Here is a 13,868-nt window from a genome sequence, read left to right as displayed (position 1 = left end):
GGGCAAAGGTACGTACCTGGGCACCGCGCGTCCTCCAGGGCTGCAGCCCCTCGCGGGAGGGGAGGGAGGGAGAGGGGAAACTTCAGGGAGCCGGAATTGGTCTCTCGAGTCCGCCGCGCAGAGCGGATTGCAGTAATTTTGCCGCTTTTCTGCGAAACGCGACTCCCGCAGTGATTGCGGTAGATGGCTTTTAAAAAACCCAAACCTTCAGTGGTGCACAAGGCGCTTTTGCAAAGCTCCTCCAGCGAGAGTGGAGTTGCTGCTGCTAACTTTTCTGCGGAGACGGCAAACGCAGAAGTCCTCCTTGCAGCAAGACTTAATTCCCCGGGAATAAAAAATGCAATTATGCAAACCGCTGCTTTTTTTTTTTAAATTACTTTTTTTTCCTTTTTTCTTTTTCTTTTTTTTTTTTTTCTTTTAAACTAGGGCTAATTGCAGTACTCTTGGGGTGACTAATGAGCAAGGTCTCAATCTCAGCTGGGCAGCCTTGAGCAGGGAGGCTATTTTCCTCGTCTAAGCTGCACCTCGGAGAAGGCAGATGGATTGCATTTCCAGGGTGCTTTAGCTGTATCGTTTTGTTGGGTTTGCCCTTTCCTATGCGCTCTTGGTTTGATCTAGTTTTATTTCCTAACGATTTAGAAGCCTTCCTCAGACACACAGTGTTTTTTGGAGTTGGCACTTAACGTTCTTTTTTAGCATTAATGGCATTGTTTGGTTGGGATGATTTATGAGCCTTTCTCATGGATGTCTGATAGGGAAAAGCTTGGAGTGGTTGCTTTTTTTTTTTTTTTCTTTTAATATTATGCTTGTGCTTCTTGAAAGCACACTTAAAATTACTTTCTCCTGTCTGCAGAGTTGTTGTAGATTGCGTTTGGGGAAAAAAGTGAGGTAACTGTCTGTTTCTTGTTTCTTGTTTTTTTTTTTTTTCGTTTTTTGTTTTCTCCTCCGGTTCTTTCTTGGGATTAACAGGTGACTTTAGCGTCAGGACAGTTTGAGTTGGAGATCTTATCCATGCAAAATGTGAATGGTGAACTGCAAAATGGAAATTGCTGTGATGGCACCCGAAACCCAGGAGATAGAAAATGCACCAGAGACGAGTGTGATACCTATTTTAAAGTTTGCCTGAAGGAGTATCAATCGCGGGTCACTGCTGGCGGTCCTTGCAGCTTTGGATCCAAATCCACTCCTGTCATCGGAGGAAATACCTTCAATTTAAAGTACAGCCGGAATAATGAGAAGAACCGGATTGTTATCCCTTTCAGCTTCGCCTGGCCGGTGAGTGCATGGCCTGCTCTGGCTCTGCCTCTGTTGGACAGTCCTGTTTGAGATGGCCATAGTGAGCCGAGCTCTAACTTCTCGTGCAGGGGGAGAGGGACCAGGATTGGGGAGGGGGCAGGCATCTTTCGTCGGGAATCCGCAGCACAGAAATGAGTAAAATGTGGTGGTGTTTTTGTTTTTGTTCCCTGGGGCTCACAATGCACAGCCTGTTAAATTTGAAAGTCAGATGTGCAGTGAGGGGGATCTAAATGGGTCAGGGAAGCAAACCCAGAATCTCTGCACTTTACAGCATGAATAAGTCTCTTGAGACTTAGAAGGTCAGAAGTTCATTTTTTTCTTTTTTTTCTTCTTTTTTTTCCCCCCTAACCAGTGAAGTCTTGGGTTTAAGCCAAAAGAGCAGTGGGTTAGGGGCTGTAGAGGGATCCCGTGTGAAAAGTGTGTGTCATAGCTGGCCTCCTTCCCTGGAGCGTGTTTGGGAAGGCTTCCTGCTTTTCCCGAGGGGAAATCTCACTGCACTGCTTGGTGTTGATGGGACCTGCTGTTGCTGTTCTCGGTGAACTAGTTGCCAGCTTCCCTGGGAAGCTTGCTATGTTTTGAGGTACTCGTGGACTCTAGAAGCTAAAATCTGAGAAAAGCCTGGCCTTAGCTTTTGGTCCATTTCACCCACTCTTCCCCACAGCACACCTTTTCCTGGCTACTTGCTTCTGTGGTCCATAGATTCTGGCTTCCCTCTAGTTACGTGCAAAACTCGATGGCTCAAGGAGGTGGGGCTTTCCCAGCGTTGCCCACTCTAGCAAATACTGGTCAGCCTTGTAGAGCGGTGAGATGGAGGACAGGTGACCCGTTCATTAGCTGAAGCGTGCTTTGTTGTTGGTCATGTAAAGAACACTCGCTTAGACTTCAGTGCTGCTTGTTTCTTCTGGGGTGCTCAAGAGGGTTGAAGCTTTGATATGGTCAGCTCTGCAGAGGAGTCCTCTACTCGCTGCACAGAAACTGAGGACCATCTTTACAAAATAGCCATCACCCAGGACAGACCCTCAGATGCAGGCTCCAGGGCCGTAGGGTTTCTGAACATAGAAGACTGCCATGGCCTTGGGTGGCAGGTGATGCATTGTTTTTGTGCCCAGCAGCACTGCAGGCAGGCAAGCAAAAACTGAGGGTGACTGATCTGGGGGGCTCTTATGCACACACAACAGTCTGTCTTTCGAGGTGGCTCTCTGGGATGCTATGGTATGAAAGCTGAAAACTCCCGAATTTATGCTCCTAAAACTTGTATTTGGAGATCACCTAGGAAACAAAACTGTTTTTCCCCCCTCCCCTTCTCCAAAGGCGCTGAGCAGACAATTTCCCACCGACTGCCTTGGGATATGTTGATGCTCAGCAGTTTTGAAAATCCAGTCAACCTAACCTAGATGCCTAAGGTCATTTTTGCGAGGGGAGGAGGGCTCTTACGTGCACGCAGGGGAGGGGTGAATCTTGTTTCCTATCCTCTGTCACTATCACTGCTGGCGAGGTGGAAGCATGTGTAGACTTTCCGCTCCCTCCAAAGCTTGGCCTTTCCTAGTCAGATAAGGACTGGTTGCTGGGAGGGCCTGGACTTTTTTGGGGGAAAGCCCGCCCCGAAAGCATTCCTTCTCCAGTGGTAGTGTAGACACCCACTTCGTAGTCCTTCGGCCAAGTGCTGCAGGCGGCCATGTGTTCTTGAAATGTCCTGTGCTGCCTCCTACCTGCCTCCTCTGTCAGTAGTGACTTCTGAAGTGTTGAGGGCTGGAGAGGCACAAGGGTGAAATCAAGTATGCATTTTTAAGGAGATAGTATTACAAAGTACAATAGCAGAGTTAACAAAAGTATTTTCTGTTGGAAGTACAAGTCCTTCCTTTCTTTCTTACTCCTTTCTTTTTCTTTCTAACATGAAATGAAATAAAACTGTTATCAAATATGCCATCAAAGGGATAAAGGGCTCTGTAAAAATCTGAGGTATTTGAAGCTCTGCCAATGGCTGCAGTGCTTGTGTTGCAGATTTTGACTTTTTTCAGAAGAGTCAGGTTCATCAAGGATTTTTTTTTTTTTAACTAGCCCCTTATCCTGCTCCCAGTAATTTGAGTGCCTTGAATCTGAAGATATGTGTACATATATAAAAATGATGTGAAAACTGAACGTGTTCCTTCTAACAACCCTCTCTTCATAGAGTTGGGAGGGAAATCTGTGTGTAGAGGGTGGGTTTGGGGGGTGGGGACCCTGGGAGAAGTTTCTTAAGCTTGCCTGCATCTTAGTAAAAGAAATGCTTCTATTGTCCTACTGAATCTAATTGAGTACTGGAATCCTAGAGCAGCAGCAGCAAAACTCCAGTGCAGCCTTTGAGATGTGTAAAACTCAACAACTTCAGACATTCTGGTTCCTAAGACTGGAATTTTTGGAATAAACTCTTGCATATTCCCATGCAGAAATGCACTTTTTGAGATTGTGGTGATAGTCTGTTTGCAATTATCAAGCCTGCCTCCCAGCTTTAACTTCATAGGACACAGCTTTTATGCTAGCCATTGTGACTTTCAAATGGCATTTGGACAAAAGAATATCTAATGTGGCAAAGCTCTTATTTGTACTAAAATTGTGTACACAAACCATTTTAGGCATTTTGAAAGTTCTACAGATAAAGTAGTAAACTTAATTAGTCAATTCAAATCTGATGCTGAAATTTCAGAACTTAAAAAAATTTCTTTAGATGGGTGAATACTGTTGACTTTCGTAAAAGCTTGAGACTAGCATTCCGTTTACCCATATGGCTAATCATGAGAGTTGTCTTTGAATGTATCCACCTGAAAATTACAGTAAAGGTAATAGGAGCTAGACTGAAATGTTAATCACATTGCACTTGAAAATTCATGCTCATCTCTGAATATGTATTTTTTGTGTTCTGCTGTCTGAGGGAGGCTTTTCTTGGATGTTCCAGCTTGAGTCAGTAACATTAAGAAGTCTTGTTGCCTTGATTACTTTTAAAACAAAATTTAAAAAAAAAAAGTATCTTCCCATGTCAAGCTGCCCCCTTACGCCATATGTGAAAAATAGTTATATTCCATTAGAGGTCTTTATTCATCATGCAAGAGAGGAAGAAAAGAGAATGGGGTGCTTTAAATGTATTGTTAGATTTGACTTGTAGTCGTAATGTAGATTTGAAGTGTCAGAGTCTTATTAATAACTTAGGCGGTTTGCTCTTGTCAGTTTTGATATGCACCCCTGTGAGTAATGGGTGTGGAGATGGTGGGCTGTAAATTAATTTAATTGATGGGAGGTTTGAGTAAGTTGCTAGGAAACAGGGCAGCAGACCAGCATAAAGGAACTAGAGTGCATCAGAAAGCTGCCCTGCAGTAGTTAGCAATTCTTCAGTAAATTGAAACAATAATAATAATGATGATGATTAAAAAAAAAAAAAAAACACGTAGTCTTGCTGCTTGTATTCATTTTGAGATAAGTGACTTTCTTGACAGGCAAACTTGGCTTATGAAGCCATATAGAAAAGTATGGAACAAAAGAATTTCCATGTTCCACTTGTCAAAGTCTGTCTCAACAAGTTTTGTTTCATGGTAGACACATGCTCTTCTCGGACATAAATCAAATCTCTTGCCTTTCTTAAAGAATCCAGAGTGTGATGTGTGCTATACCTTAAGGGAGCTGTGCATGAATTAACTAAGCAAAGCTTAGCACTAAAGTCTGCTTTTATGTAAAGAAAGATCTTTTGGGGGTTTGGCGAGACTGTGAGTAAGAAGGAGGTCAAACTTGGCAAATCCTTTGGTATGCATAGCTCCAATTTCAAACGGCTTGTTTATCCTGAAATTATGATCCTTGTAATTATTTAATATTGGGGCCAATTGCACCAACACACCAGGAAACTACTGAGGTGGAAAAAAACCCTCCAGCATCTAAATGACTTTAGCATAAAATACAATTAAAGAGAGTTTTGAACATCTTATATCGACCTTACTCTAAAAAATAAAATAGTCAGCCTTTCCCTTTTTTAATGACAAATCTCACTGCTACTGGTTCCTGAAGACGTAAAATACATTTTCTGAGTAGGTATTGTTTTTTCTGGCTAGAAAGAGATAATGAAAGAGCTTTAGTGTTTTTTAAGCTTCGTGAACTTTTTCCCCCGGTCTTGACACAGAGAGGCTTCCAAAATACTGATCTGCAGCTGGTATTAAAGTAACAGCCTTTTGAATCTGAGAGAAAAATATCACTTCATTCAAGTGCTTTTTTTTTTTTTTTTAAAAAAAAAAAAAAAAGGTCACAGTCATAAAACTAAAGCTTGTTTTTTGATTTTGTTTTTCCCTCCCTCCAGTTAACTTTTTGAAAACTTGTAGAAGCAAATGCTAGATATTGTTCAAGCCTTTCTTAAAGAATGTGTGATAAGTCATCTTGGAGCATGGGCAGATCAGAAGAAATTTTTATAACAACAAAATGCATATTAATCAAATCCACACTGTGTCATTTATTGTTGATTAATAATTTAAGAATAAATCTTCAGCACTCAAAGTGGAATGTTTTGCCTAGGATTACTATCCAAAACGGAGCTGAGAGTATTAAGTGACATCTGAAGCATAATTAGCATCCACAAGGCTGTTTTTTTCCCAGGACTGCAGATAAGTGATGCATCTGTTCAGAGGTTTTGGACTTCTTGCATGTTCTTAAGAGTTATTTATGTTCCAGTCAGTTCAGAACTTCATCTTCCTGGTAAATCCATTTGACTATATTACCATAATATGTCTAAAAATAAATCCTCATCCTGCCTGCCCCCAGAATTTTTGTTCTTGTTATACTAAAGGCCTGCTCCAGTTTAACTTCAGTGGCAGCTGGATTGGGCCTGGCGTTGAAGCTTATTCCTAAACTTTCTCAGACTACATACATCTAGCACTGTCAGCTTGTTTATGCAGCTGGAAGTCTGTATGTCTGAAAATGAATTGCATAAAATTGATGCTTTATGCTTAAAATTCAAGTTAACTCAAGGAAACTTAGGGCTTCATTGCAGACTGAAGGCTGGAATAGAAGTAAACTAGTTCTGAAGCTAGTAAAGTTGGGCCTTAGCTAATTAAGTGAGATGATGTGCCATACAAGAGGCTTGCACTCTCATAAATGGCACTTATTCCAACTTCAGTTCTTAAGTCTGATGTCCTGCGGTACATGCAAAAACCTTAAACTACAGTTCTTAAAAGAATTCCTGTGTGGATAATACTAAGGACAGATTGATTCTGAGAATTCAAACTAAACTTGACTTTGCATTTCTGCTGGTGAACAGAAGTTTTATATTGACACAGTTCTAGTAATTTTAGCTGGTAACCCATATGCCTTAACATGGGGAAAGATGTCAAAACTAGAAGCTGTTGTGTTCATTTCGTGTTGGTCTGTGGAGCTCATAGTTCTGTGGTCACTATTCTGCAGCATAAATTACACTCATTATTCTTGTAGTATTCAGAAGAAACTGTAAAATGTGGATAGAAGTGGTTAAAGTGGTTTGTAAATAGTCAAACATCCAGAGTCCTTTACCAGCTCAACCCAGTTCTTATGCACTTAGGTAAATAAGTAGAAAGGCTTCTTGTTCAGGCTTGCTCTATGTGAACCTGACTGTTTTGCTTGGCTGGCTACTAGGTATTCTCTCTATTAACCTTGCCACCCTTTTGTAACTGGTGCATTTAATTATCAGTGGGATGCTTTAAACAGGTAGGGGGACTGATAAGAGCAGGTAATCTGCTTGTTGGGGAAGGTTGAAAGCAACCATTGACATCTTGGCCTACCTGCTAGCCTTTGACAAGTGGGGCTCCGTGAGAAAATAACTCCGTAACGAGATAAGGTGCTGATTAAAATGCTGTTGTCATACGATGCACCCTGGTAGCTGAGATCACTTAAAATCATTAGGTTAAAAAGAAAGAAAAAAGAAAAAAAGAGATGCTATACTTTTTTCTTTTCTTTTTTTTAAAGGAGGGGAGGAGGGAGGACCCCAAGTCTCCCCGCTCTATCCCAGTACATTGTTCGGTTAATGCATGCTAGTTTTCTGATTGGAATACATTGTTGTCCGGCCACCCAGACAGAGGCATTGACTGCTAATATTAACCAAGAACAATAGTATGGCCATACTGACTGCAGTGAGGATTACAGAACATAATGGGGCCTATCCAAAAATAATGCTAATACAGGACAAGCAACAGGAAGCAGCAGTAGACTCAGCATTGCTCGGCTTCCAGACAAACCATGGACTTACTTCACACAATGGCAACTTCAGCACATTATGTATTCACAGGATACTCATTATTCCAGCAGGCTTGCCAGATCAGAGATCAGCCTGGTTTACTGGACGCTTGAGCGTATGCATAGTTTGGATAGCGGTACTTTTGTGTCCTTCATCATTTGGCAGGAGGGTGGCAGCTGTATCGCAGAGAAGGTCTTGACTTCGGTTACTGGCTTGGCTTGTGCCAAGGCAGAATGGGGGGGGGGAAGTCTCTCCTGGAAGCTGCTAATATAGTTAAATTTGTTTTCATGTCTTCTCCTTTATGTGGCAATGAAGTGTTTACCGGCACTAACAGCTGTGAAGGAGCTACTCAAAATGAAGACTAAAGGAACAGTGTGCTCTGTTTTCATGTGGGCATATTCTGATGAGGCTCTTGGCTGGGCTGCCTGCTTGAGGTTCAGCCTAGCTCTTGGCCATGGACTCTGAGGCGTGAGATCGTTACAGCTTAGACTTTGTTTATATACGCAGGTTTGAGAGAGTAACAGCTTTACAGGGTGTTGCCTTATTCTTATGTAGGCTGGCCCAAAGAAGAGCTTCCTGATGATGTTGCATTCGACACAGGGTTAAGAGGGTTAGGTTGTTTCCCTCCTTTTCCCAAATACATCCATATCTCCTCTGGATGAGGAACCAGTTGTCTTCAACTCCTTTGAAGGAATATTTTATTGTCAAAGTTGACTGGCTGACCATGGCATGACGTTGTGATGCATCTGTATAGTGTCATCGTGACTTGTCATGTGGCAACAGAGGTACCCAAGTGAGAGTCCTGCTGACGTTTAGAGGAAGTGGTTTTGTGACTAGCCTTAACTGTGCTCAGAGATGCCCTCCTCCCTGGCCCTTGGGCACTTTGAAATAGTGCCTCAGTTTCCCTCTTCCCTATCTCACTCTCTTCCAGCTGAAGGGAGGAGGGATTGCCAGAGCTCTTGGCAATTTGCTGTGGCCTGCTGTGACAGTGAGCCAGTCTCTTAGCCTTCTACCCTAGGACGCAGGCAGGGTGCAAGCACCGTTCTCAAACTGGTCTTCGTTTCACAGCTGTGTGTGGCTGGCAGAGCGTGAGGAGAACGTTGCTGGGCTTAACCTGCTCTCCTTGTTTGGCAGAGGAGGAGCAGGCGCAGCATTCAGAATGCAAACTTCCCACTGCATTTGTCTAGTCATGGTTTCACATGCTCAGCAAAGCTCTTGTATGGTTTAACCACAAGGATAGGAGGGAAAGAAGTTTGACTGGTTGCAACCTCCTTCAAAAAGGAGGCAGTCCTTTCACTAATGAGCCTGATGTTTTAATCTTGCTCTGTCCCACTGACTCACAGAATGCCTTTAGAAGCCAAAGTACAAAAACATCTCTTTTGGGTGGATGTCTGGATGAAGGGAGGGAAGAAGGTAATCAAGCCGAGAGCTTTAAACACCTTCTGCTTACCTGGAGCTGCTAGTATTTCATTTAAACAATCAGAAAAGACGTTGCATTGCCCTTTCAGACCCTTAAAAGGGACAGTTTCTGATGGATTTCAGGGTCTTCAAAGTTTTTCTTGAGTTGTATTATCAATGGATCAAGACTAAATCGTGGTGTCTTGTCATTCAGGAAAATAGCCCTTGCACATTGGTGCTTTCTTTGTTTTTTTGGAGTGTGAACTTAACAGTTTCCATCCTCAGATAGCAAAACTCCTGTGTGTTAAGCTTAAGTTTGACCATGCTGCCTTTCAGTCTTCTGGGCTGATCAGACTGTGGATGTTCTGCAAAGTGTGCTGGCTTGCTGTTCTTTCAAGCTGCTTTTCCTCTCAAGCCAGAATCCCTGCCTTCTGGTCAAGCTCAGGTTTACAGTGGCTAATTGGGTGTGACTCTGGAAAGTTCACTGCTGCCTTGTTGCCTAGGACATTGCTTTGATGGAATAAAGTGCATGATGGTGGAATTCTTGTGTCTGGATGTATATATTTATTCAAAGATGGGCAGAGGTCACCTATGGGCATGGGAAAACTTAAACCTCCACGCTGTAAGTAGTCATTCCTGAGATATCTGAGTTGTTGATCTATAGAGTGGGGATGATACGCACTTTTAAAAAATCTCAACAGCGCAGTCTTTGCACAGAACTGCTTTTTTGGGGGGGGTCGGGAATTGGCTAGAGGTATGCAATAGTTGGATTGTTGAGGGGGGCTTGCTACTGTTGTTGTGGGGCTGTGGGTGTCTGTGTGTCTTTTGTTTAGAAGTGTCCCATCTTGAACACTAAGTCTTATCCTTTCATTGCCCCGTGCTAAGAGGGACAGAGCCAAGAGATTAAACTGCCATTCTTTGTATCATCCCTTTTCAGGACAGGGATTCTTCATTTAAAATATTCAGATGAGGTGAGAGGGGGCACGTAGAAACAAGGGAATTGTTAGGGTAGGTCTATTCCCCCTGTATTTTGTTTCCATCCAGTTAAGAAGAAGCATCTCCTCTCTTTAAGCAAACTCCTGTGTGTGGTGTTGGAAAGTGGTCACACAAGTATCTAGCAACAGTAGCACTTAAAGCTAGGATTCAGCCTTTCCTTTCCTTAAGGGCTAGGTGTGTTGGTAAACAGTCCTGAGAACCAACCGGGAACTGTTGCTATGAGTTTAGACAAAATATCTTCCAAAACAATTATGCAAGGCCGAAAGGAAAACATCCTTAACTTTATTGGAAGTAGTGCTAGTTGCCATAATTCATTCTCTATATCATAATATTTTTTTTCAAGCTTGCAGTAACATGTTGTGCTTGTGCTTCTCAATGTTGGTAATTAAACCAGTGAGGAAGCACCCAAGATAGTGCAATCTATATCTATAATATGGCTTGGGAGTTCTATTCTGGTTTTGTTTGGTTTGGTGTTTTTTTTGGTTGGTTAGTTGGTTGGGTTTTTAACCTCTGACTTGTGTAAGGACTTCTTAAATCTGCTTTAAACAGTGTTAAATGATCATGTTGTGTTTTACTTTATTTTCAGGGTTTCTTTCAAGTTGACAGGCTTGGTCTAGAATAGCAACAAATAACATGTAACTTTCATGAAATACTAACCAAAAATGGTTTGGGCCAATGGAGCCTCTGCATAGAAGTTTGGGTGCATGTCTCGGCTTGCCCAGCTTTGCTTACTTTTGGAAGCCTTTTCCCACAGTTATCAGTGAACGAAATGGAATCCTAGTCTGCTTTGAATATGAAACATATTTAGGCTATATTTCAAGCCGGTGTCCATCACAAACTAGGTTTTCATTCAGAGGCTGCATGCTGTGTCCAGTCGTGAGAAAGCAATCTGCTTCAACTCTTTTTTTTTTTTTTTTCTTTTTTTCTTTCCTGCTGCTGCTTTTTTTTTTTCCTCTCCTCTTAAGGAATTTGAGATCTGCCTTACACTTGCACCTTGTAGCAGCTTACTCTCAGAACTGTATTTTGGTTTTATTAAAGAAAAGGTGTTAAGTGCTGCAGACCACAAATGAGCAGATTGTGACTGAGCCCAGATACAATTAAGAAGAAATAAACCTTACGATACACAGCTTCTATGGCAAAGCATCAAAACCCTTCATGGAGAGTTTTTATTTGTTCTATTATTGTTCTGCTTACCAGAAAGATGTTACATTTATTACCTCATTTATAGTTATTGTTATACTTTTTACTTTTCAATTCATGTGTTTTTCTTATTTTTCCTCAGCTTATTTTTGGGGGGGGGTGTATTGTTTTGTTTTGCCTTTGAATCATTCTGTGAGTTTGGATGTGGCTGGCTAAATGGCCATTTTGAAAGATACAGCCTGGATAAGAATGTCTCGGAGTAGAGCTGGGGGAGGAGAAGATCTTTTAATGGCTCTTGTTCTCAAGTTAGGATTGAAGATAAAGGTGGCTTAGATGTAATAGCTGGCATCTTTCCAACCCATAGAGTTACTTCAGTTAGTTTATGCTTATGATTATTATTACTGGAGTGCTGGAGAGCTCATTGGCAGATTAGCGCGTCTGTAAATGTGACACGGGGTGGATAGTGCGTTTTCCCTTTCCCTGCTCTTCCAAATAGTCTGGTCTTAGCCTTTGTTTTACAATACTTCTCTCTCACCCCACCCCCTTCCCATATCCATCAGTTCTTCCCTCAGTTACCTGATACTTGTGGGAGCTGCGATGGCCCTCATGCAGACAAAGCTTTCAAAGGGGGTGCTGAAAAGCAAAGTCCCTAGAGATTGCACTGTCAAGGCAGAGCACAGTAATCTTAGCAACACTTCTTGCTTTCAGGATGGTTGGGGGAAGGGACACCAAGCCTACTTTTCTGTAACGAAAATTCTTTTGAAGCAGTTTTTGAGGGTGGGGATTTGGTTTTGGTTTTTTGATGCTGCTATGCTAGCCCGGTGTTTTCTGTCTTCCATGTGCAATTCTTCCACACATGCTTTATTGTGGCTACAGCATAGTGTCAAAGGCTGTACTTCCTGGTTAAGTACATAAGATGCATTAAGGATGACAAAGATGAGCTATCCAAGGTGAAAGGTCTTCTAAGTCAGACTGGATAAGGTAGCTTATGGGGTTTCAAGAAGATCATGTTTGTCTCAAGTATAATCTATTACCTATTTATGTTTTCAAGTATTCCATTTTAGGGCAGAGACCAGGAGTTTTCTTTTTAATTAAAATTGTGGTGTTTTGTTTTTTTTTCTTACAGTCATGTGTGGCTTTGAAACTAACTCTTATTTCTCTTTTGCAGAGATCCTACACATTGCTTGTTGAGGCATGGGATTACAATGATAACTCTACTAGTAAGTATTCATTCCTCTGGTTTACTTAATTGAGACACCTTGATTTCCTGTCTATTGAAAGGCCTTTGGTAGTCTAACCAGCCCACTAAGTAGGGCATGAGGAGAGGGAAGAGCTCTCCCCCAGACGATTCGGAGCAACTGCTCCTGGCTCTGCAGCACTCCGTCTTCCTCACATTGCCTTTAGAGGGTGAGTGGCTTGCTCACCTAGGCACCAACAGTTTGATGCCTAAAAATAGATGCTGTTAATTCCCTCTTTCTCCTTAGGGAGGATAAAAGCCAAGCGGTTTCTTCAGGTTTTTTTGTTTGGATTTTTTTTTTTTAGGAGTGATATTGAGAAGCCTAAGTCTTGTTGACTTGGGACCTCTCTATAAACTATGTAATTCTCAAAACTGAACATGCTGCTGGGAAAAAAAAAAAAAAAAAATCTCTATAAGACTTCGTACATATACCCATCTAATGAGTGTAGGGAGAAACAGGAGTGACTACCAGCTCTTCCTTGGGAGTTGGATGTCTAGGGATTTATATTCAGGGGCTGAAAAATATTTACCAGACACCACCTGGTAGAGCTGGCTGGAAGTCAAGGGTGGGAATCTTTTGCTGGAATGTCTTGGTTGGTTTCAGAAACTTTCTGCTAAGCTTTTCCTGTTGGCTAGAGGAAGCTGTATAGAGTCTCTTGGCATATGAGCTGTTCCATGTATTGCCTACTGTTACTGAAGTAGGTGGGCAAAATTAGCTCTATTTTCAATCTAAAGCTTTAATAGTGTGTGGTAAAAGCCACAGGAGAAAGTATGATTCTGAACTCATAAACCTTTTGTTGACACAACAAGTCTTTTCCTTTAACAAGGAAGCAGCAGCGCTGTGGCCCATCTTACACAAATCTTGTAACAGCTTCTCGTAGTCCGCTTTGGAATGCCGGGTGACAGCCGCACAGTAATGAAATGGGCTTCATGCTTCACGAAAGAAAGGCCTTGTAGAAATGTGCAAGGTGCTGTGGTTTTATGTTTTAATTGGTGAAGAGTACACTGCTTGGGAATGGCCTTTGAGTCTGGGAACCTTTCTGCACAGATCGGCTCTTTAATTTTTTTTTTTTTTTTTAAATATACATGGGATGTCCTACTAGTTCTTAGTTTCAGAAAAGAAGTTGTCCATTGCAGGTGATTCATGTGACCTGTCAGTGATAGCCACGGTTTGCTTTACAACCGGCGACATTCAATGCTGTTGCAGGACGTGTGATTTCAGGCCCTACCCCAACACAGTCATGGAGCGGTGGCTGGAAGACTTCTTGGTTCTTGACTATGGCGTGGTTTATGGAGGAGCGGAAAATAGGTTGCTGCAGCAGCAGAGTTGTGTTAAAAATGGAAGATGCCTGAATTCGAAATGAAGGTCTTGTTTACAGTAGGATCTGAGAGTTTTTTCAGACTGGGTCTCTGCCACTTTTACTATTATTAGAGCTCATCTTTTTTAATGAAACAACTGCATTTCCAAAGCTACACAATGAACCCTTTCTTTGCTTTCATGTTCTGGAAGTACAATTGTCTTCAGACAAAATTGCCTCATTTCTCAGCAGTGCATTTGACCAAGTGCAGACATGACATATGTTC

At 42.1% G+C, this 13,868-nt stretch overlaps 1 protein-coding gene across 1 annotated transcript in view; it reads left to right on the top strand.

Moving 5' to 3' along the window:
- Positions 1 to 720: 720 nt before the first annotated feature.
- The window catches only part of LOC104077853 (protein jagged-1-like), a gene marked incomplete at its 3' end in the record, with an annotated part of 23,993 nt that continues 10,845 nt past the window's right edge, over positions 721 to 13,868 (top strand). Inside the window, 4 exon segments of the mRNA XM_009579251.1 lie at positions 721 to 792; positions 795 to 821; positions 970 to 1,275; positions 12,216 to 12,267. Coding sequence (XP_009577546.1) covers positions 721 to 792; positions 795 to 821; positions 970 to 1,275; positions 12,216 to 12,267 — 457 coding nt within the window.

The sequence above is a fragment of the Fulmarus glacialis genome, unplaced genomic scaffold (genome assembly GCF_000690835.1).
Source record: "Fulmarus glacialis isolate BGI_N327 unplaced genomic scaffold, ASM69083v1 scaffold13696, whole genome shotgun sequence".
Lineage (NCBI taxonomy): Eukaryota > Metazoa > Chordata > Aves > Procellariiformes > Procellariidae > Fulmarus > Fulmarus glacialis.
The sequence above is the reverse complement of the archived record's forward strand: the minus strand, read 5'-3'. Positions and strand labels throughout refer to the sequence as shown.